The sequence below is a fragment of the Charadrius vociferus genome, unplaced genomic scaffold (assembly GCF_000708025.1).
Source record: "Charadrius vociferus isolate BGI_N301 unplaced genomic scaffold, ASM70802v2 scaffold228, whole genome shotgun sequence".
Classification (NCBI taxonomy): Eukaryota; Metazoa; Chordata; class Aves; order Charadriiformes; family Charadriidae; genus Charadrius; species Charadrius vociferus.
In genome coordinates this window covers 3,928,917-3,949,991 of record NW_009649864.1, presented here as the reverse complement: position 1 = coordinate 3,949,991, position 21,075 = coordinate 3,928,917, and the positions used below count along the sequence as shown (strand labels likewise).

Genomic DNA, 21,075 nt, shown 5'->3' with positions numbered 1-21,075 from the left:
TTTCACAACAGACCCTTTTGTGTTTTCACATCATATCTACCTCACAGCAAGAGGGGAAAGAGCGAGCAAGGAGACGGTGATCCACACAGGACACTCAATATATTACAGTGGCATTTGAGACCAGTTCCACCACCCATTCAAAGCCTATGATGTTAACGGGGTCTGGAAAAGTCCTCTCCTCGATAAAGAGGGCTTACATAATTTCCAAAGTGCTTTACTAGGTGCTGGTGTTTAACCAACAACATCCATTGCAATAGGCGGTTTGCTCCTAACCCTCTGTTAGCAGAGTGCCACTCCAGCGCAGACGCACTGGACGGGGTCACTGCGGAGGGGCTGGTGGCTGCCGGGGGGTCACCACCTCACGGAGGTGAAGGAAGCACATGCTGCCCTGGCCAGACCGTTGCTGCAGGGCCAGCCGGGGCTCTGCGGGGCCAGTTCGGAAAACTCAATGCCCTGGAGCAATGCATGGGGCAGAGCGTGCAGTCGGGGCCACTCCAAGCCCCAGATCTGGGGGTGTTGCAGTGTGGGGGGACGGCAGGACTCCTGCCATAGCAGAGCAACAGCTCCTCCTGGCCCGAAACCTGGTGCCTTCCCACCAACCTAACGCAGCTGCCCCTGCGCGGCTCAGAGGAAGGCAGATGGGGTGCAAGCAATGCTCACATGGGACTTTTCCAACATCTCTACATTTTTGCTTCAGTTTTTGTTTCCCTCTGTTTCCTTAGAAGACAAAAAGCTACATAGGAGGTGCCTGCTCAGTCTGGGCTAGTTGGGGAGTCATCGACACGGTCTTCGCGGCACCCTGTGAGGTAGATGGAGGTCAGAGCACCAGGGCAGTGTCCAGGCAGAGAACGTGGTGGCACCAAGGAGATCTTGGAGGGAGTCTGTGACTGCTGCGAGGAGCAGCCCCAGTCCTTGCAAGCACTGCTCTTCCCACGAGTGCCCCCTTGCCCTGGCTGTGTATGGAGGACAGTGATTCCCACAGAGATGCTGAGCACTGGATGAGACAAAGTACTTTCCGTAGGAAAAGGTGGCAGGGTGTGCTGTGCATCACTCCACGGGATAGTCTCCATCCCCAGCTTAGACCACAGTCTGGCACAAAGGGGGTGCCAAGGTGTGCCTTGGTCTAGGACACATTTATGTTGGAGAAGAGTGGGGCCCCTGGCAGCGTAGATGCTGTGCTGTCTGCCAAGTAGCCCAGGATGCTTTTGAGCTCACTGCGTGACAAATTGGCTTTGATGTGCAGGAACGCTTCCAGGTGCCTTTTGCTGAGGAAGAGAAAAGGGCAGGTGTTATCTCTGCCCCCAGATCTCTACTGCCAGGTCCCTTGCTCCAGGATGCAGCCCCCATCCCACGGCAACACTGAGGTCCCTGGTGGACATCAGTCAGCAGCTGGGGATCCTACATGGGACCCAGCACTGCCCTGGGAGGCCTGGGGTATGGTAGGGAACCACAGAAACATAGAATAGTTTTGGTTGGAAGGGACCTTGAAGATCATCAAGTTCCAACCCCCCTGCCATGGGCAGGGACACCTCCCACTAGACGAGGTTGCTCAAAGCTCCATCCAGCCTGGCCTTCAGCACTTCCAGGGATGGGGCATCCACAGCTTCTCAGGGCAACCTGTGCCAGTGCCTCACCACCCTCAGAGTGAAAAATTTCTTCCTAATGTTTAATCTAAACCTGCCCTCTTCCAGTTTGAAGCCATTCCCCCTCGTCCTATCACTACATGCCCTTGTAAAAAGTCCCACTCCAAATTTGTTGTACGTGCCCTTCAAATACTGGAAGGCTGCTACAAGGTGTCCCCAGAGCCTTCTCTTTTCCAGGCTGAACAACCTCAACTCTCTCAGCCTGTCTTCATAAGGAGAGGTGCTCTAACCCTCTGATCATCTTTGTGGCCCCAAAGCAAAGGAGGAAATCAGACCAGAATTTGGAATATATAAATAGGCCTTTTAAAATAGTTTATTTTCTTGTCCAGTGGCACTGGGATTGCCATAGCCTGGCAGGCAGCCCCCACCCGTTTTCATAGACTCAGGATATATAAACCTCACCTATGCTCGTATTTGACTGTTTCCTGGCTTCATTAAAACTCCACAGGTGTATTTGCAAATATGTTTCAGTGTCTCTTACCGGATATCTGGGTACGTCGTGGCGAGTGTTGCAACTTCAATTTTAATAGCACCTAAATCCTGAAGTCGGATTATTTCAGCCAGTTTGGGGAGCGCCGAATTCAGCCACGTGGCTTGGGACCCCTGCCAGAAGAGAAAGCAGTCATAAGGGCATCGTGGAGGTGCAAACCTCTGCCCAGCCCAGGAGCTGTGTTTTGCCAGGGGTGCCATCGAGCTGGCTCCTGAGGCTGTTTCCTGGTGATGGGGAAGGACACGGCAGTGATTTTAGGTGCCTCTTTGTTTTCAGTGATGTTTCTAGCCTGGGCCAGCCTTGGAGAAATTGGCTTAGTTTTGTGGCGGTTTTTAATCATAGAATCATAGAATGGTTTAGGTTGGAAAGGACCTTGAAGATCATCGAGTTCCAACCCCCCTGCCATGGGCAGGGACACCTCCCACTAGACCAGGTTGCCCAACGCCACATCCAGCCTGGCCTTGAACACCTCCAGGGATGGGGCCTCAGCAACTTCTCAGGGCAACCTGTTCCAGTGTCTCACCACCCTTACAGTGAAAAACTTGTTCCTAATGTTTAATCTAAACCTTCCCTCTTCCAGTTTAAAGCGATTCCCCCTCATCCTATCACTACATGCCCTAGTAAAAAGTCCTTCCCCAGCTCTCCTGTAGGCCCCCTTTAGGTACTGGAAGGCCGCTATAAGGTCTCCCCCGAGCCTTCTCTTCTCCAGGCTGAACATCCCCAACTCTCTCAGCCTCTCCTCATAGGAGAGGTGCTCATATGAGGAGATGTAATCCTCTTATACAAGCGGTGTAGGGTTTGCTGTAAGACTGAGGTTTCTGCATCCACCTCAGCAGACTCTCTCCTCTTCCCTCCCATCGCATTTTCCTTTTGTTGGGTTTCTATGCTGCCTGGTGTGTGTATGGGGTCTGACGGGCAAGGTAACGCACTGCCACGTGCTGCTGTCCCCCAGCTCTGCACACAACCCGGCCTGTAGGCCAGGCATTGCCAAAATCCTCTCCCTGCCCACTGAGGTGAGAGCCCCAACTGGACCTGTTTTCTGGCCGTTTGATATCCCAACAGCTGCCTGACCTCCCGCCCACACCAAGCGATGCTCAGGCTTCTTCCTTCTCCAGTCCAATGTACATGGGGTGGTGGAGGACAGGGCTTGGCTTAGCCTTTTTGCAGGCAAATTTAGAGGCGTGGAAGGAGGGAGGGGATCTCAGAGGACAGAGAGGGGTGTTTCAGCCACGCAGAAAAGGTAAGGGTCTCTGGTGGAAGAAACCCTTGTGTGTCAGAGACCCAGCGCTGCCCATTCCGGCCCCTAAAAGCAGCAGAGTGAGGGAAATCAAGGGCGAGGGGGAAGAGTCAAAACCCAGACTCCACGCAAGCTGTACTGAAACCAGAGCAGTACAGTGTTTAGCTAAATCTTCTGACCCTATTAATATAAATCTTCAAAAGGAAACTGCTGCCTGCGGGACAAAGGAGGATGAAATCATGGCTCTCCATCCAGGGGAGAGCAGGCTGGTGGCAGGGGAGCCTTCCTTCCTGCAGGCACTTGGAGACCTCTTTCTGCCTAAGATCCCACCTTCCAGGAAATTAAGCTGAGGTGGAAAGGTTAATGAGAGGCCCCAGAAAATTTATGTTCCTGTTTTTCCCTGTGCCCCGTGCTATTGCAGACGCAGCAAGTGCTCACGTACATTGCTGGTGCAGAAGGCTTCCAGGTCGGCAGCATTCTTGGAGATGTTTTGGGCCAGGTTTTGCTGTTGTGCTGGAGTTTTCAGACTGACTTTCCTCTTCAGCAGCCTCACGATGTACTCTTTAACCAAACGGGCATGGATCTTCTCAACGATAGCCTGTTGGGAAGGAGAGGGGGGGTTATCCGTCTGTCTTTTGCTTGGGGAAAACTGTGTGTGTGGAGAGAGGACAAAAACATTTTGGGTGTTGTAAAACATGCCCGCTGTTCACATGTGAGGAATGGTGCTGGTTGCCAACCTCCCCATGACGGGTTACGCGACATCCTAGCTGCCGAGAATTTCTTTGAACCCAAACTAATGAAGTGTGGGAATTTCCAAATGTTGTTTCCTTCTGGGAAGAGCTGAAGGCATAGAAAAGCACTAACGTGTTGGAGAAGTAGCAGTATTCCAGAGAAACAGGAATTCATGCTGCTCCTCCTGTTCCTCTCTCTAATACACAAAACATCATAATTTTGTTTCAGCTACTAAAAAGACAAAGGCAGGAAATCAAAGATTTTTTTTATATGGTGATGTTTCATATATACTCCAGCATCACTGAAAATGTGGTTGTGGCTCAGTTATCTGGGATCAGTCTCTGTAGCATCCATCTCCTCCCGTCCTTAGGGCAATCGAAGGAGCCATGAGACAGAACCGCGTGATTGCATCCATGTTTCAAGGTTGCTAAACCAAACCCATATATAAAGCAAGCCGTATGTTGGGTGATCCCTAGAGCATGTTCTCTACAGCAAGGGTGGTTTTCTCTGCAAATGCAGCAGCAGAGCTACAGAAGTCTGCTTCTGCTGGAAAAGAGTTAAGATCTATATGGCTAATCTAGGTAAACTGCATACGGATGGAAATCCTGCCCGAGAGGGCTCTCCGATGCCGGTCCAGCTCGCCAGCTTAGCATTGGGTCAAGGCAACTCAAGTTGCAGCAGATCAGAGCTGGTAACGCAGCCCCGGCATTCCAGAATCCCTCTGACATTTCTCTTTGACTTACGTGGTAGAAAGGGTCCTTCAGGGTCCGGAAGTCTGAAATGTGTTTGCTGGTGGTTTTAATGATCTCGTTCATAATTTCATTGCTGGAGTCCCACTTATTTTCAGTAAACTTCTTATAAATTGGCTGAAAAAAAGGAAAATCAGCTTAGTTCCCTCAAAACAAATTCTATGCACACATATATTCAGTATTTCTATATGTATAGTATCCTATATAGCGACAGTGTGGCCTGCAGTCCTGTGCAGGGACGTGTGACAATGACTTACAGGGGCAGGGGAAGAGGGGACCGTGTTGGGTTTGTGCCTCCTTCTTGGTTCCTCATGATGAAGAAGGATGAGGGCTTGAAAGGCTGATATTGGAGATTCCTTTATTTATTCCCATATTTTTAATGTTTTGTCCACACCATCTTGTCTGATTAGAGAATTATGGCACCATTAGGGAAAGAAACCGATTAATCATTCTGAGAAGTTTTCAATCAAAATTTTTCTTGGCCACAGTAAATAAAGATGAAAATAAAAAAAAGCACCTGTCTCTGCTCTGTCGGATGCCTTCCAAAAGGCCCTACAGAGAAAGCAGGAGACATTGTGGCTGAACGTTTCTGACTCCTACGCCTTCCTCTCCACCACACTTGCTTAACTTAAAGAGCTTGTGTTATATATAGAAAAAAAAAACAACCAAGAAACCAAAAGTGCCTTTCAGGCCACTTTGATGAAGAAGCCAAAAGCTGTGTAATTGCAGTTCATGTCATTTGTGATTGCTTCCTACAGCTTGGAGTGTAAACGCTTGCAAGTTGAGACTCTCCCTCCTGCAGCAGTTATCTTAGATGTGATCAGCATGTTTTATGTTCGTCTGCACAGTCATGCCTATGTGGCTGCGCCTGATTTGCCTGCAGGCTGGAGGACCAGCTCAAGGAGAGGTGATCCAGAGGTTTCCGACTGATGCTGAGAGGTGACCTGCCCCACAGCCCTCCTGAACTTTGCTGCATTTGATTCAGAGATTTGGGCAACCGGTAGCCCAGCAGGTGAACGTGCCTGCAGGGGCACAGGCTGAGCCGTGGGGCAGGAGGGTGCGGGGTGCGGATACGGTACCTTCAGCTGTGCAAACAGCTGTTGAAGCAGTACGTCAAAGCCGCTGTTCTCAATGTCGCCGAGAATGCTGAGGATACTGGCTTTATTGTCGTCCTTTTCTGCCACGTTTTTCTCTGCATAATCTCTGCAAGGAAATATCAGCAAGGTCAGAATAATCTGTCCGCAAAAGAGATATACAGAGAGAAATTCAGAGGTTTCCAAGCCTTCCTCTGCAGGTGGATGGACCATCCTCTGCTCACTCCGGAGTGCCTCCCCTCTATCACATTATTATCCGTTGCCTGCCGAGGAAGGAGCGAACCCTTTTCTTTTGATCCCCTCACCTAAAATTCCAGCAGTTGTTAATACTGGCAATCAGGATAGCCTTGTAGTATCTGTGCTTCTTGCTTTTCTCCTTGAAGTCTTCAAAAGCGTCCTTGTAGCTGGAGGGGAGATAGGGAGAGGAGAGGCGGATGAGAGGGTGCCGCGGGAGGCTCTGCCGGCCCCGCTGCCCGGCGCTGCCTTACCGCACCTTCTCAGGAAGGAGGGCAGCTCCTGCGACAGGCGACGCGACAGCTCCTCGCCCACGGCCGCGCTGATGTCCTTGGCTCGCTTCTGGCCGCTGTAGATACTCTACCAAACAAGCAGACAGTCAAGATCGCTTTTAGATGCCGCCCGCTCCAAAAAGGCCGTGTTTGCTGGTTAAAAAGGCTACAGATCCTCAACTGCCATAACTGCGCCCGGCTCTCCTGCATCCCCCCCGGGACTGAGGCAGGGGCCATGCAGAGCAGCTACACTTATTTGGTAATTTGGAACTCAATTTTTGAATGGGAAGAGAGGTGAAGAAGAAGGAAGCATTAAAGAAAGCCTATGAATTAGCTGAGAAAGTGGGGAAGGTAACACTTGGGTTCTTTTGCTTTTTCCCTGAATATCATATGATCGCATTAAAAAAAATAAACAATTTAAACACAACCACCGCAATATATGAGGGTTTTTTTTTAAAAAAATAAACCCTACTAATCCGCCAGAGGAGGGGGAGTGTTGAGTGTGGGGAAAGAGCACGAGCTCTCAGAGCAGCTCTGCCTGTGGCAGTCTCTCCCGGGTCACAAGCACCGTGCTGCTTCCTCGCCCGGCTAAACCTGTCTCCTGTCTCTCTGTTCCTACATTATCCAGTGCCTAATGGCTTGGCTTCGGCTGGGGGTGCAGAAAAAAAAAACACACAGGGAGAAAGAAAGGCAGTTTTCTAGCTCGTTTTGCTTACAGAGGGGAGTTTTTCTCCAGCACATGGAGAAAAATGTTTTTCTCCAGGACCATGCCAGACCACGGGCCAGGGCTCTCCCATACCACCCCTCTCTATTACCATCCTGCACAAGCGACTTGGCCTTTCCCTTTCCTGAGTTGACTATGGTTAGTCAAAGCCTAAATATGTGCAGGATGCAATTGTTTGTTTTTAATATATATCTGTATTACCTGGATAACAAATATCGCTAGTAGTTCACTCTGAAAATGTCCATTTAGTTTCTCTGGTTCTTCGTCTTCTTTCCATCTTTGGATTTCTTTATCTAAACATTTGGTCAGTGAATTTTTGATAGTAACCTTTAGGGAAGGAAGAACAACAGCATTTACCACAAAGTGGACGGAGCAGCTCCTGCCTTATGCGGGTTTTACTCACCCACCCACCATTTGTCTGGCTGAGCAGACCTTTTCCTTGTCCCTGGCTGAGAAATAAAGGCTCTTTGTTACGGGACGCCTTGCCCACCACTTCACACCAGCAAGGACAACCCCCTCACAATATCCATCTATGCAACAGTGAGTTGAATCATTCAAGGTAGGAGTGAAGATCAAGATCTACGTCCCTGCGCACCACCCCACCAGGTCAGCGGTGATCTGAAGGGCAGGGCAAGGGAGGGGAGCAGTGGGTAGGACGGTCATTAGCACCTACATGTGCCAGAGCCCAAATTTCCCCAGCCACGCATTGTCTGCCTGTCACGCTCAGTGCTACCCTCTGGGCCTGGTTTTGCAATCTTTTTTCATAAGCACTTCTGACGTCTTACGAGCGCTGGAGAGTGAAACAAAATGTTCTCAGGTTTTCTCTGCTCCGATCCCTCTTGTGTGCACACCGTGCGGCAAGGCTTTCGAAATGGTCTGTAGGGTGGCTGACATGTATCTCAGATCACCAAGTGCCTTTTTTGTGCGCTTTGCAGCCCTCACACCCACCTCCCCCATCTGCAACCCATCACGAGCTACAGCTAAACCTGGAACTTGTCTTCTCATTTTCCGGGAATTCCAGCCCAAAACGCCAAAAGCACTAAGCTATGGGAGTACTGTAAAAGTTGCTTCTTGTTTCCATTAAGGCAAGAGTGATCCAAAACCCAGAGCAACTGTTATTATCTGCAGACCAGGCATTCTCCCTCAAAGAGACAGATTTTTCAAGACCAGACCTGCAAGCTTTGTGCTCACGCAAGGTCTGGTACTGCTGCACAAACCAGAAGTAATTCCAAACCCACCATCTATGAGAGGGAGCATAAATCCCTCTGGGGATTTAACAGACAACTGGAATGCTACCCATAAGGAACTGTTGTTGGATTTTTTCCCACTTCCCCACCGCAAGTTTTGCAAGAACAGAGCAGTTCTTTGCTGATGGCTGCCAGGGCAGAAGGCTGAGCTAACCAGAAGTTTGCTCTGCAAGTCCCATCTAGGAGAAAGCTGACCTGTCACCCAAAAAGAAACAAAAGCATTCTTGCTTTTGCTTTTCTCTGGCAGGGTGCGTGACTCACAGCTGAGAAGTGTGCACACAGGACAAGTCAGAGCTCCTCCGAGGAGTCATACGGGAGCAGTAAAGGGAAGAGGAGGGACTGAACGGATTCTCACCTCTTCATTGTCAAGGTATTTCTTTTCAAGCTCTTTGCTCAGACTTGATGGCAAAAGGCTTCCAAGCTTAAGTTTTTCCAACTCCTCTGCTAAAACACGATCTTTTCTCATATCTCTGGAATGAAAAAGCCAAACAATCACATTTTCCAAGGGCAGTGTAATTCAAGACAGCTGTTGATGCAAATCACTAACACTTTTTGAGGATATCTGTGAAAAAACAGATGGAAACGTACATTGTCCTTAGTCCAAGCAGGACTTGGAGGTGCTGAATCTGTGCCAGGGGTGGGACCTGTGAGGGTGGGACCCTGAGCAACCCCAGAGAATGGAGTCATGTTCTAACAACCTCCCGAGCACCGGCCGCTGTGCTGGGTATGGGGGACCCAGAGCAGCCGCAGGGACCCGTCCCAGGACACAGCCTCTCTCCATCAATATAGAGAGGTGACCAGGTGAAAAGCTGGTGTTTCATGGCTAGTTGGGAACGGAGTGCGCGGTTTCATACCCCACTGTCATGTCCTCACCGCACGCCAGCTGAGCTGGGTGCTCCCGAGCAGCTTCGAGGGAAGGGACCTGCCAGCCGTGGTGGGGTCAGGCCAGCACTTGGAGGGGAAGGGGGATGCTGATTTGGAAGCAGCCTTTCCCTCTGGAGGTGCAGAGAATAACCCTGAGCATCGCCTGATTCCCATGTTCGCACATGACCCATCTCCATGGGGGTACAATGCCGTGCTTCCCGCACACGGGCTGTTCCTGGTATGATGCTGGAAGCTGGGGCCAGGCTGTTGTGCAACTTCCCTCCTCCTTGCTGCTCCTTTCTCTGCTGGCCATGGAGAGAGCAGGTCCCTGAGCAGAAACATGGACCTGGCCTCTGGGAACACCCCATAAAGCAGCTGCTGCCCCGGCCAACACCATCCCCAGCGCTGGGCAGCTACCGATTTCCAAACACATGCTGGTTCAGGCCTGAATATCCTGACCTAGAGCACAGCACTGACTCTGGAAAACTTCCAGGATCAACACTTGACTCATTATACTCTGCCAGTGAAACACGAGAAGGAAAAAGTGGAGGTGAAGGTTGAATGGCTTTACAACAGCAGAAGAAACACTGCTGGTGTATTTATTGGTTTTCACCTAAGTAATGAGAACCCTCAGTTCTCCGTCCAGTACGATATACCACAACAAGGAATATTTTCAGTTCTATAGCATATAGGGCTTGCGAGAATGACAGGCGACCCTTGGCTCATAATGTCCTCTCACAGGGGCTCACCCTTCAGTCTCCTAACCCAGAGGAGAGCACAGACTGTGGGTAATGCCTAAGAAACATCCTCCATGCCCAGGATAATTGTATCTCAGGTTGTTCTATTTATTGGCTGCCCTATGGTCCAGAGCGCTGAAATTTCCAAATTTTCCAAGAATGAATCATAGAATCACCTAGGTTGGAAGGGACCTTTAAGCTCATAGAGTCCAGGTCTGCAGCTGGGATAGAGATCAGGGCAATGAACCTGCCAAATTTACCCCAAAGTGAAGCCTAAATATCTGTGTGCATGTCTGTTGCCCAGAAGCCTGGACAGTGGGGTTAGCCCTTGGCTTACAGACTAGCAGCCTTGAACATGTCCCTTCTGACTGTCCTGGCCAGCTGGTGTACACCAGCATGACGCCAGTGACACCAAAACCTAGCCAGGTACCAGACTGCACCTCAGTGATACCGATTCATAAATCAAGCAAATGTCTGGTTTGCAGCCAGTGAACCTGTGTTGATCCCCAGGGATAAACATGTGTAAAAGCCTCACTTACTTTGGATAAATATTGTGCACCCATGAGAGGAGGAGGTAAATATCCTTGTCTTCCAGATGAGACTCAGCGTTTTTCTTTGCCTGGGAGGCAAAATAATTGTGGTAGAGTTCTGCATATGTGCTGAACACATTAAACTCAGGAGGATAAAGTTGTTTAATGTACTTTACAACTACTGTCAAATCTTCTTTCATTGTCTTTCCCATGTGGAGGAGGTTCTGGCCAACTGCAGAGAGGTTCTCAGTTCTAGGAGTACGGCTTGTGTCTTTCATTCGAGTCTCTACCGACTCCTTTACCGTAGCCATCCAAAGCTCTTTCCATTTTCTAGGTCTAAATTGCATGTTTTGCTCAGGTGGATTCTCTGACAGGTAATTCTGATCTTCCTTCTCCTGCTCTTTCAGTGCCTCCACTGCCTGCTGCAGCAGTTCTGGGTTTGTTTTCGCTAGCAGTACAGAGTCTTTCAAGATGCTGAAGACTTTGTGCTTCAGAACTTCGTAGACGGACTCGACATCTTGCTGGCTGGTGTTCAGTCCCTCCTCACTTTTGCTAGACAGGCTCTTCTCCAGGACAATCAGATGTTGAGCAGCATCACAAAGCTTGTGCTCTTCAAGGAGATCCATGACTTGCTTGACTGGTGAAAAAAGAACAGCATTTCTTTACCCAATAGTGAAGATTTAAATTTCTGTTGTATATAAAATGATGGATCTGGAATACTTTTTTTTAAAATAAACAAGTATATTTCTATGACGCTAGATCTTAGGCTCCTTAAACACATAGAAAATCTTTCTATTTATTTAAAGATCAGATTATTCCTAGCCTGCCTCTAACTAGGGCAATGGTAATTTGAGTACCCATCACCAGTGTGTTACGTATTAACAGGCATTAATGTGCTACCCATTATTTTTTCTATAATTTATAATTACATCTATAATTTAGATTTGTGGGGATTTATTTATTTATTTGTTTATTATCCCCCTTTCCATTAATACGATCTCAAGTAAGAAGCATGGCTTTAGAAAAAAATGTAGACGGAAAGACGTAGCTAAATAAGATGTGCTAGAGGAAATACCACATGGCTTTTCCAGAAATAGGTTGGCACAACCTGACCTGTGAAATTTTTTTGGAGGACGTATTTAGCAAGCAAGATAAATACAATAGAACTATCCTATCCGAACCACAGCCAGTTACTCAACACAGTGAAATCTGGGAAATTATTATTAGTTAAGTTGGAGAAGCCGTATCCCAAAATAAGTTTTGTTAGGTGTGCAAGGTTTGTATAGAGAACCCTGGCTGGAGAAAGCTTACATTATTTACGAAACTCGTCTTACATCATATTCTCTTTAGAGACCGTGGCACAAAAGCTGGAAGTGCCCTATTGGCACCTGCTGATTACACAAAGTTCAGAGACATTATCGAAACTGAGGGCTTGGCGTATTATACAGGAACAACGGGATAACTTGAATAGCAAATGGGCTGAAATTTAATAGCACAAAGTATAAGATACAAATTCAATAGAACAAAAGTTACTTAGCAACAAACAGGATTTTCTGTTGCAAGCTGGATGTGAATGAGCTTGAAATGGAGGAGGAAGAAAGATGTCTGGAGAACTAGTAAATCATTACTGTGAGATGATGGTGAAAAAGTCAGGTATGACCCCAGAATGTATCCCATGAGGAACGCCCAGCTGAGATAGGAAAATGATAACATATTGTACCAGGCACTGGTGGTATCTCATCTGGAATATTTTCTGCAATTCTGGTTGCTTTATTTAAAATAAAAAAGACATTGGGAATGGGGCAATGCAGCAGGAAGAACAAAGGCATGAAGGCCCTGTTTTCAGGAGACTTGGTTTATTTTGCTGAGCAAATTCAAGGTTGAGAAGGAAAATCACCACTTAGGGGAAAACATTTGACACATGGGGAAGGAGAAGCCAATCAGCCAGCTAAAGGCTTGCCTGGAAATGAGATAATTTGTACTAAAACAGTGAGGCTGTGGAAGAGTTCCCGAGTAGAGGAGGTAGGACTAAAAACTTAAAACTTATTTCAAGGTACAGCTTGCAAGTTGATGAACCAGGTAACGAGATAGGTCACCTTAGGTAGCAGGTGAGCCTGGGAAGTGCCAAGGGGCACTTTTCTCTCCAGTTCTGGGTTTCTCTGAGCAGGTATTTTTCTACTTCTCTAAGCACCCTGCAGGGACAGTGCCCACGACTGGAGGAGCTGTACGTTCAGATATCAGCCCTGGGAAGGACCTACGTGTGCTGCTCACTGCTGTCCCTGGGGGAAGAGGAAATTTCACAGGGTGGTGGTTTCATGGAGGAACAGAATAGAGAGGTATGCCTTGGTTTCTCGCCCACCCACAGATCCCTTGTGCCCCCATGAGAGATAGAAATAAGTTCTGTTTTGGACAGAAAACCTGCAACCTGGCAGATCCTCAAGGAGTGTGCCCTTGGTACCAAAGGACCAGGACTTGAGGTCATGTCCCCCTCAGCCCATGTTTCCCCAGGCTCCTCGGACAAGTCACTTCAATCTGTCGGTGCCCTTTTTTCTCACGGGGAAAATTCTCCACCTCATCCAGCCCCTCTAGAAACAACTATGGCCTATGAGGTGGTGCAAGGAGGATGAAGGAGCACTTACCACTGAGTGGCTTGGTCTTTTTCATCTTCTTAAGTGCACTTGTAAGGATCCCCTTTATTCCTTTCTTCCCCTTTTCAGGGCTGTCCCCAGCAGAGGTGCAGCTCCCATTGCTCGTGATGGAAGATGCCCGTGAGGGTCTGCAGGCTGCCTCTGGCCTTTCACTCATCTTCTCCTGGTCCTTGGACCAGATCTCTTCTCCAGAAGGTCCAGGACAGACAGGGACTTGTTCAGCTACTGTCGAAGGGTTTCCAAGCTGCCTGTTTGCACCAATGCAACCCTCTGATCCATTGCGTATTCCAATGGGCTCACTTTGGAAAAAAGGCAACATTTTCATCATTTTCCTTCTAGCCTGTAAATTTCAGAAAGAACTGGTCAGATTATAACAGTTTTCATAAAAATTACCATGGCACAATGTGGCAAAGTGTTTTCCCATTAAAAAAAAAATAATACTGTAATGAGTTGTCCCTGCGTGGGGAGTGCTACACACGTCTGGTATGAGCACAGCTCTGCAGGAGAGCTCCTGAGCAACATCACCTCAGGTAACTGAGAGGATGGAAGCAGCTCTCTGGTCTAATAAATAACTTAGCAAAAATCGATAAGTGATTTTAAGGGTGATTCAGGCCTGATTTGAGACCTTGAGCCTGTGTGGGTACAGGAGAGCAGGGCTCTCCCATGGGGTGCTGTGGGAGTATAGACCTGAGTGAGTGTGGATGCTGCACGTGAAGGATGTGGGTGGGGGTGGGACAAGCATCCTGTGCCTATTCAAAGCAACCACGAAACTGCCATATTTTTATATGGCATCAGGATCAATTCCAGACTTCCCTAGAACCTATTTTTGCTGATCTATTCTCATCTGGCTGCAGATCTGTTTGTGGAAGCACCCATGTACCTACTTGCACACTGATTTTGCAGGTACAGCATGACACTGAGATGAGTCTACCACGCCAGGTACGCAGCAACCTTTGCTGAGCAACCGTCCTGCTGGTTTAACTGTGTCCCCACTGAAGTCAGTAATAAAATTCTTAGCGTTATAGAGGAGAGCTCCCAGAGAAGGTGGCTAAGAGTTCACAAACATCAGGAATGAAAAAAACATAGTTGAAGGAATGGCAGTCTGGGAAGCACAGCAGTATCTCCTGTTGTTGTAGTGATAGGACAAGGGGTAACAGTTTTAAACTGAAAGAGGGTAGATTTAGATTAGATATTAGGAAGAAATTCTTTACTCTGAGGGTGATGAGACACTGGCACAGATCGCCCAGAGAAGTTGTGGATGCCCCATCCCTGGAGGTGTTCAAGGCCAGGCTGGATGGGGCTTTGAGCAACCTGGTCTAGTGGAGGTGTCCCTGCCCATGGCAGGGGGGGTGGAACTCGATGATCTTCGAGGTCCCTTCCAACTCTATCCATTCTATGATTCTATGATACGAGCATCACAAGGCTTATCACTTTACACCTAAAAATCCCAGTCGGGAGCATGGCTTCAATGCTCTACATGCTGCCCACATCCCCACAGTGGCAGACACAAGCTCAAGGATGCATTCAGACCCTTCAAACCCACTCAGTCTACATAATCTTATTTTCAAACTGGTCGCAGGGTAACTACAGCATCGCCAAACAAGGCAACTCCAGTGCAACTTGTTGCAACTTCAGCATAACTTACTGTGTGTTTTCAAATACCTGAGAGCAATTATTGTCCCATCTGTTTATGTTGAAATGTGGGGCTGTAGTGCCAGACGAGGCTTGTGTGGGAAGAAATCCTCATGAAATGGGGTGGTGGAGGGGGCAGGGTTCTGACAGCAGGGATGAACCAGACTGGACTTCTCACAGAGCTTCTAAACGAAACTGGTACCAGTGACCAGGGCTGCCGCTTGTCCAGAGCAGCCCTCGCCTGGCTGACAAGGAAATAAGAACAAGGCACCAGGATCAGGGTGGTTTAGCCTTGTTTAAACAGACACTGACCTGCCCCAGCCCTGCCCCACCACCAATGCTCCTGTGCTACAAATCATTAATGCTGGAAAGTTGTCATTGTGAAAAGATCTTTTAAAAATTTGTATTTAGAATTGCTTATCTACACGTATCGTTTAATATATTGCTATACACTTATTTGCATAATTATATTGATTTCTGTAATTATTATTATAATTATATAATTATAGTAAACAAATAAAGTGACTCATAGTTTCCAATCCTTGTTCTAACAATGTTTTTTTAACGTGACTTTCCTGGGACCTGTGCACTTCTGAAGATCTGGGAGGCAAATTCTGGCTTACTTGTACTGCGTAAGGGGAGAGGAATTAGGCTGTAAATAAAGGAAGAATTTGGCTTCGGTTATAAGGCCACAATGTGGTGATCTTCAAATACCCTTGTTAAGTTTATGCCGTTGATATGTATCATGCTGATATAAACTGCGATACTTATTTCTGGGCAAACTAGTTGGAAGACTGTGGCTTTCCATTTTAATTGTGATTCCTCCTGCTGGCTTCCCGGCAGCTCGGAGAGCTTCGAAGCATCAAGTTAGTGGTAGCAGCTGGGTGGTACGGAGAGCAGTTAGAGTCTGGCATCGCTGAAGAGCTTTCCCTCTCTGGGCTTTGGCTGCCGGGTCACATTCAGGATTAGTAATGCTATTGCTTTTAAAACACAGTGAAGATGAAAACTCATTTGGGAAGGAGAGAAAGGGGTGCGGGTGTGCACGATCTGAATGGTTTTCAGCTACACTGGTGGTCTGCGACCCAGGGCAAAGTGCGAAGCTAAACCTAAGGTGCTGCTATAGCTGAGCGGGACGGCGGTGGCTGCTGAGAGGTGTCGGGTCGGAGCCCTCGTGCCCCAGGGCTCGGGGCCAGCTGTGTGGGTGAGCAAAGGGGGCTCGAGCACCAGAGCTGCCCAGCAGCAGCGAGTCACGGCTGGAGTTACCCACCTACCGCTTTCCCTAGCACGCTTACTGGGGAGGGAGGGAGTGAGGGAGAAAAAATCCCTGCGGCTCACTCTGGCTACTCCAGTCAGGATGCCCCATTAAAATCCTAAAAAAGGTGGAAAAGAGCGCCTTTTTCTTACATTTCCATAATAAAAAAACCACAAAACCACAAAATATCAAGGCAAACAGGATTTTCTGTAAGCGTTTGGGACTTTCCTGATTTTTCTAGTACTATTTTCTGAGCCGGCATTTCCCAATACAACATAGTGTTTAGATTCATTCTGCCAAATTCCTTCCTTCCTGTTTGTGCAAGCACAGACTCAGACAAGTCCTTTCTCTCTCTCCTATTATTCCAAACAAAGCATTTATTGTTCTTTTTTTGTTGTTGTTGTTTATTTCTAAGCAAAGAAAGTACCCCTCCCTTTTCTATAGCCAAAAGTGACTTTCAGGGTCTTTTGTTTTGATGAATCACGACCAGAGAGGCGGATTTCAAAACCGTTTTCCTTTTTCCTCAATACTAAGATGAATGTCATTCATCTTTGAAAACCATTGAAATGACTCTATGCACAGAAGAATTAGTGAGGGAAAGATTAAGCTGGTTAAAAGCTTAGTTTTTAAAGGCTGTCAGAACTTTGCCCTGGTAACGAACGCTCTGAAAGCGCCCGGTGTGGGGGCTGGCGATGCCCAGGAGAAAGGCAGGTAGCTGGGCATGTGCTCGCCAGGGGCTGCAGCCCAGGCAAACCCTCGCAGTGCCGCTGCAGAGCGCACCGAGCCACCGTCCGCAGCGCGTCTCTCTGCTATGACTCGCCTAAAACAGCCCCACACCCGAATCAGAAGAAAGACAAAATCAGCTTCAGAGTGTTTTTTTTTTTTCCTTTTCCCCCAAGGGCTGCATATCAGCAGCGTGAGAACCGCTGGCAGTATTGGCATACCAGGGTGCAGTTTTTCATCTTGAACTAATACACACCGAAGGAGTTAAGCATCTGAGTAAGGCTGTTAATGCAAAAGCTGCCAAGCTCACTGACATTTGGCCAGCTTGAATGCTCGCTCAGAGTTTATCAGTTTGCTGCTGCTGGTTTGCCTATGTTTGTATCTGCAGCAGGACATACCAGTAAACCCCAGCTCCCAGTTCTGCCTTGAAATGCAGCCTCAGTCACTTAGGGCAAGTGGTACCAAAACCTCCCTCTCATCTCTTTATCACTAACTGGCCAAGCACTTTCTGTAAGAAACACCTATAAGAAACTTTCTTACAGAAAACAACCACTGTCTACAAGAAACACTGAGCTAAAAGGAGGTGGCACCAGTTACGGCTGGAGGCCACGGGCAGGAGATGCTGTGCGGGCGCTGCTTCTTGTGCCCCTCCAGCACCCGCTCCTGCCCGCTGGGGCAGACAGGACACACCAGGAGCTCGGCTCTGGCTTGGGTGGCCACAGGCTGCTCCTGTACGCCTGTGTTCTGCTCATAAATCAAAGCTTGTTAAAACTCCAGCAGGCTCCTAACTATTTTAGCAGTTAACTCTTTGGGAAATGCTCAATCATTTCCTGGGCACAGAGCTCAAATCCAAGTCTTGGGAGATTTAATGATTTAAGGTCAAGACTTGACATAGATCCCAACTCATTATTATTACTAATTTACTCCTAATTTACTGCTACCATCGTCATCATCCTCATTATGTGGCACGATAGTTTGTGGTGGGGGAGTCTTTAGCTCCAATTATTTTTGACAGAGTATATTCAGCTTACAGTTTCCAACCAGAAGAGCAGCACAGCTCACATAGCATCTTCTGCTGCCCTACACGGAGGCCCTGTACCATTAGGAGAGGGACCCATCAAGCTCTCTGCACGGTGCTGATCATGGCACATACCCCTGGGCTGGAGCCTTTGTGGGGTGGGCAGCAAGGGTGAGGGAAACACCCGGAGCAGAGCCATGACACAGAAGGACACAACTTGGACTCTGGGCATGGTGGCTTCCCCTTTTCTCATTTTCCACCTCAAGGGAAACGGCCTTCATGCCGCACGCGCCGGAATGAGCTCATTCATGAGGGGCAGCTCATGGCATGCCAGAGAGCACTCAGGGGAAGATTCACTGGTTACCCCTATTCTGAAATTTTTGCTGATCTTTTTCTTGACTTCTTTTTCTTGAGCTGCTGCCAGTATTAACAAGCATTTGTTTGGATTTTTAGTCCTGTCCAGCCCGCTGGCATCCCAGGTCACCAGGATTTATGTCCCCTTTTAGTGGAAATCCCCCACGCTCCCACAGCTTCTCAGAAATCCAAAGTTATTTAGCCAAGTTTGTTCTTTTGTTGTCTGCATTTGCACCAGCCTTTTCCTCTCCCGCCCCCCCCTCCCCTGGTCCCCATGGAAGTGGGGTCACCCCTGCCCACATGAGAAAATCGCACCAGGTCAAACCATCTTGTGAAGCAGTAAAGCAATGCAGCCAGTGGGAGTGCAGGGCACCTCCGACTATGTGGTGACACCTAAATAAGCTGCTAATAAATCAAAGTAAAGAGTCTACTGGGATGCCAGCCCCAATCTTTGCAAGTTGGGAAGGCCTCGTAGGAGGTGGGCTTGTTCCTACCGATTTTTGTTAGCTGGATTGGGTACTGAATGGAGACACCATGAAGCTGGGGGCTCCCATGTGGTTCTGCCTGGGAAATCACAGTCCATAAGCTGGGCCACCAACAGCCCCACCTTGAAATTGTACCGTGTAGCTCAAATCCATGCTCTTGTCCGTGGACTCCTATGGGACACCCACCACCCCATGTGGTCCAGCGCCATCCTGATGCTGGCCAAGCTCTGTTCCTAATGGAGTCAAAAGCCGAAGGGAAACAAAACCTATGTCTCTGGTAAAGAAGTCAAGGCAGGAGCAGAGCATTCCCAGGGGACCCAATCCATGTACCTTAGCAGTGCTGGGCACCTCCATGGGGCTGGGGCTGACGGGGGGCCCAAGGTCCCTAGGGGAATGGCAGGGGAGGACCAGGCAGAGGATCTCAGGGCACCTCACCTGGCGCGAGATGCTTAAAACCAGCATTAAACCGTGTTGTCACCTGTCTTGAGAACAGCATAGGTATTGCTACACAGCGCCATTGTAATTTTAAAATGAGAATTTGGTTTCCTGATATTACTGACGCACAACTGAAAATGGTCCTGTAAACCACTGTCTCTTGTTAGTGAGATTTTTTCAAACCGCAAAAGAGAAGAGAAAATTACACATATATATTGTTATTGGGAAACAGCAGAGAAAATGCAGTGTAATAAGCTCCTTTTTCTTCTTGCTTCATGTCTGGATAATATCATTTTGAACTGCTGCCGCTGAAAGAGAAACCAGCTGCTGCTGTCTAGGATTTTGTTTTCCTATTACTATTCCCAAAGCCAAATCCTGCATTGAGGCTTGGAGTTTGCAAAGTTCACTGCTAGAGCTAAGATTGACTGCGAAGATACACAAATTCCCTGGGAATCAGACCTAGAGCCCCTGGAGCGCTCACCTCTGCTGGCACTTTCAGACTCTTTGGCTTTCCAGGCCTCTTTTTTTCAGGAAGGGTGACTGAAGCAAACTCAAACCTGAGTTTTCCAAAGTGCTCTGCTCCCATTTGATTGGCTCCATCAGAATTAGCAAGCCTCAGAATCCCTCAGCAGGGGCAGGCAGTTGGATACTTCGGAGACATGAGGAGGAACTTCTTTACTTTGAGGGTAGTAGAGCACTGGAACAGGCTGCCCAGAGAGGTGGTGGAGTCTCCCACTCTGGAGACATTCAAAACCCGCCTGGACGCCGTCCTGTGCAACGTGTTGTAGGTGACCCTGCTCTGGCGGGGGGGTTGGACTAGATGATCTCCAGAGGTCCCTTCCAACCATGACCATTCTGTGATTCTGTGAGAATGACTGTTTCTTCAGGTTTTCTGCTCTGAACTTGGGTGTGACGGTGAGGGACCATGACTTCTAGATCAGTCACATGCTCCAGTCACAGAAAGTCTCATTACTTTGCAGCAGCCTCAAGAAGTCCTATGTTAAACACACCGCAGGTCCTAACCTGAGGGTTGAACCTTTCAATTTGTGCCCGAGGAGCTGACGTGGATGTGAGGTGGCTGCCCAAGGATAGGAGGGAATTTCGACAGGCTATTCAGTGCTCTGGGAAAAGGCAGGTTCTAGGGGCAGTGGGACTTCACTGACTGGGGAAAAAAAGTCACAAAATGGTGAGCACGGCAATGCAGAAACATGCCAGCTCAGCACGGTGACCCCAGCAGGGTGCAGGGTACAGAGGCTGCCTGGGACCCTACAGGATCCTGGCACTGAAATGGTTTTCCAGTGCTGCCAGGCTGAGTGAATCACAATTCAATTATTTTCCTGCAATTTGAGAGAAAACCACTTCCTTCTGAAGAGAGACAAAGAGGAGGGGGCGGGAAGTGCCATGAAGAGTCTGGATCCTGGTGCCTGATCTGGGATTAGGATGCTTTGGTGGCGAAGACTGATGTTCGGATTGTGGGGAAGGGGTTCGGAAGGGGATAAGAGGAGTCATTGCTCGCAGCCTGTGTTCATGCCCTGAAATTTGGGAGATGAGCAACAGATACCCGACCCAGCTGTCTGCCAGACACATATTCTCACCGTCCCTCCAGCCCTGGCATGTGTCTGGGAGCTGCTGTCCTCCTCGCAGCGGTTCGATCTATTCTCTCTATTCTGGCCATTACAAAGCGGGGCTGAAACCTGTCACTTTGTGCGGGAATCCATCCTTTAGCCCCTTCCACTTATCCCCCCCCTACCCCAGACACAACATCCAGCCTTGCAACAAGTGAGCCGGGAAGGAGGCAGAAGCGCGGGAGAAGCGGGAGAGACACCGTGCCCTCCCTACGGAGGAAGGGGAAAGCCCCGAGCTTCGCAGCACGGAGAGGCGACACGAAGGACTTACTCTGGGCGGCGGTGGTCCCCGGGCGGGCTGGCGGGGCCGGCGGGGCTCGGTTGAGCGGCGGCGGGCGGCGGGCGGCGCT

General features: G+C 48.7%; 1 protein-coding gene across 1 annotated transcript; it reads right to left on the bottom strand.

Moving 5' to 3' along the window:
• Positions 1–1,123: 1,123 nt before the first annotated feature.
• TNFAIP2 (tumor necrosis factor, alpha-induced protein 2) lies at positions 1,124–13,529 on the bottom strand. Its single transcript, XM_009891058.1, has 11 exons — positions 13,193–13,529; positions 10,563–11,190; positions 8,778–8,892; positions 7,377–7,502; positions 6,439–6,539; positions 6,251–6,349; positions 5,931–6,054; positions 4,846–4,968; positions 3,813–3,968; positions 2,125–2,246; positions 1,124–1,265 (listed from the first exon to the last, which is right to left on the bottom strand). The coding sequence occupies exons 1-11, from the start codon at positions 13,527–13,529 to the stop codon at positions 1,124–1,126; spliced, it is 2,073 nt and encodes a 690-aa protein (XP_009889360.1).
• Between the last annotated feature and the right edge of the window lie 7,546 nt (positions 13,530–21,075).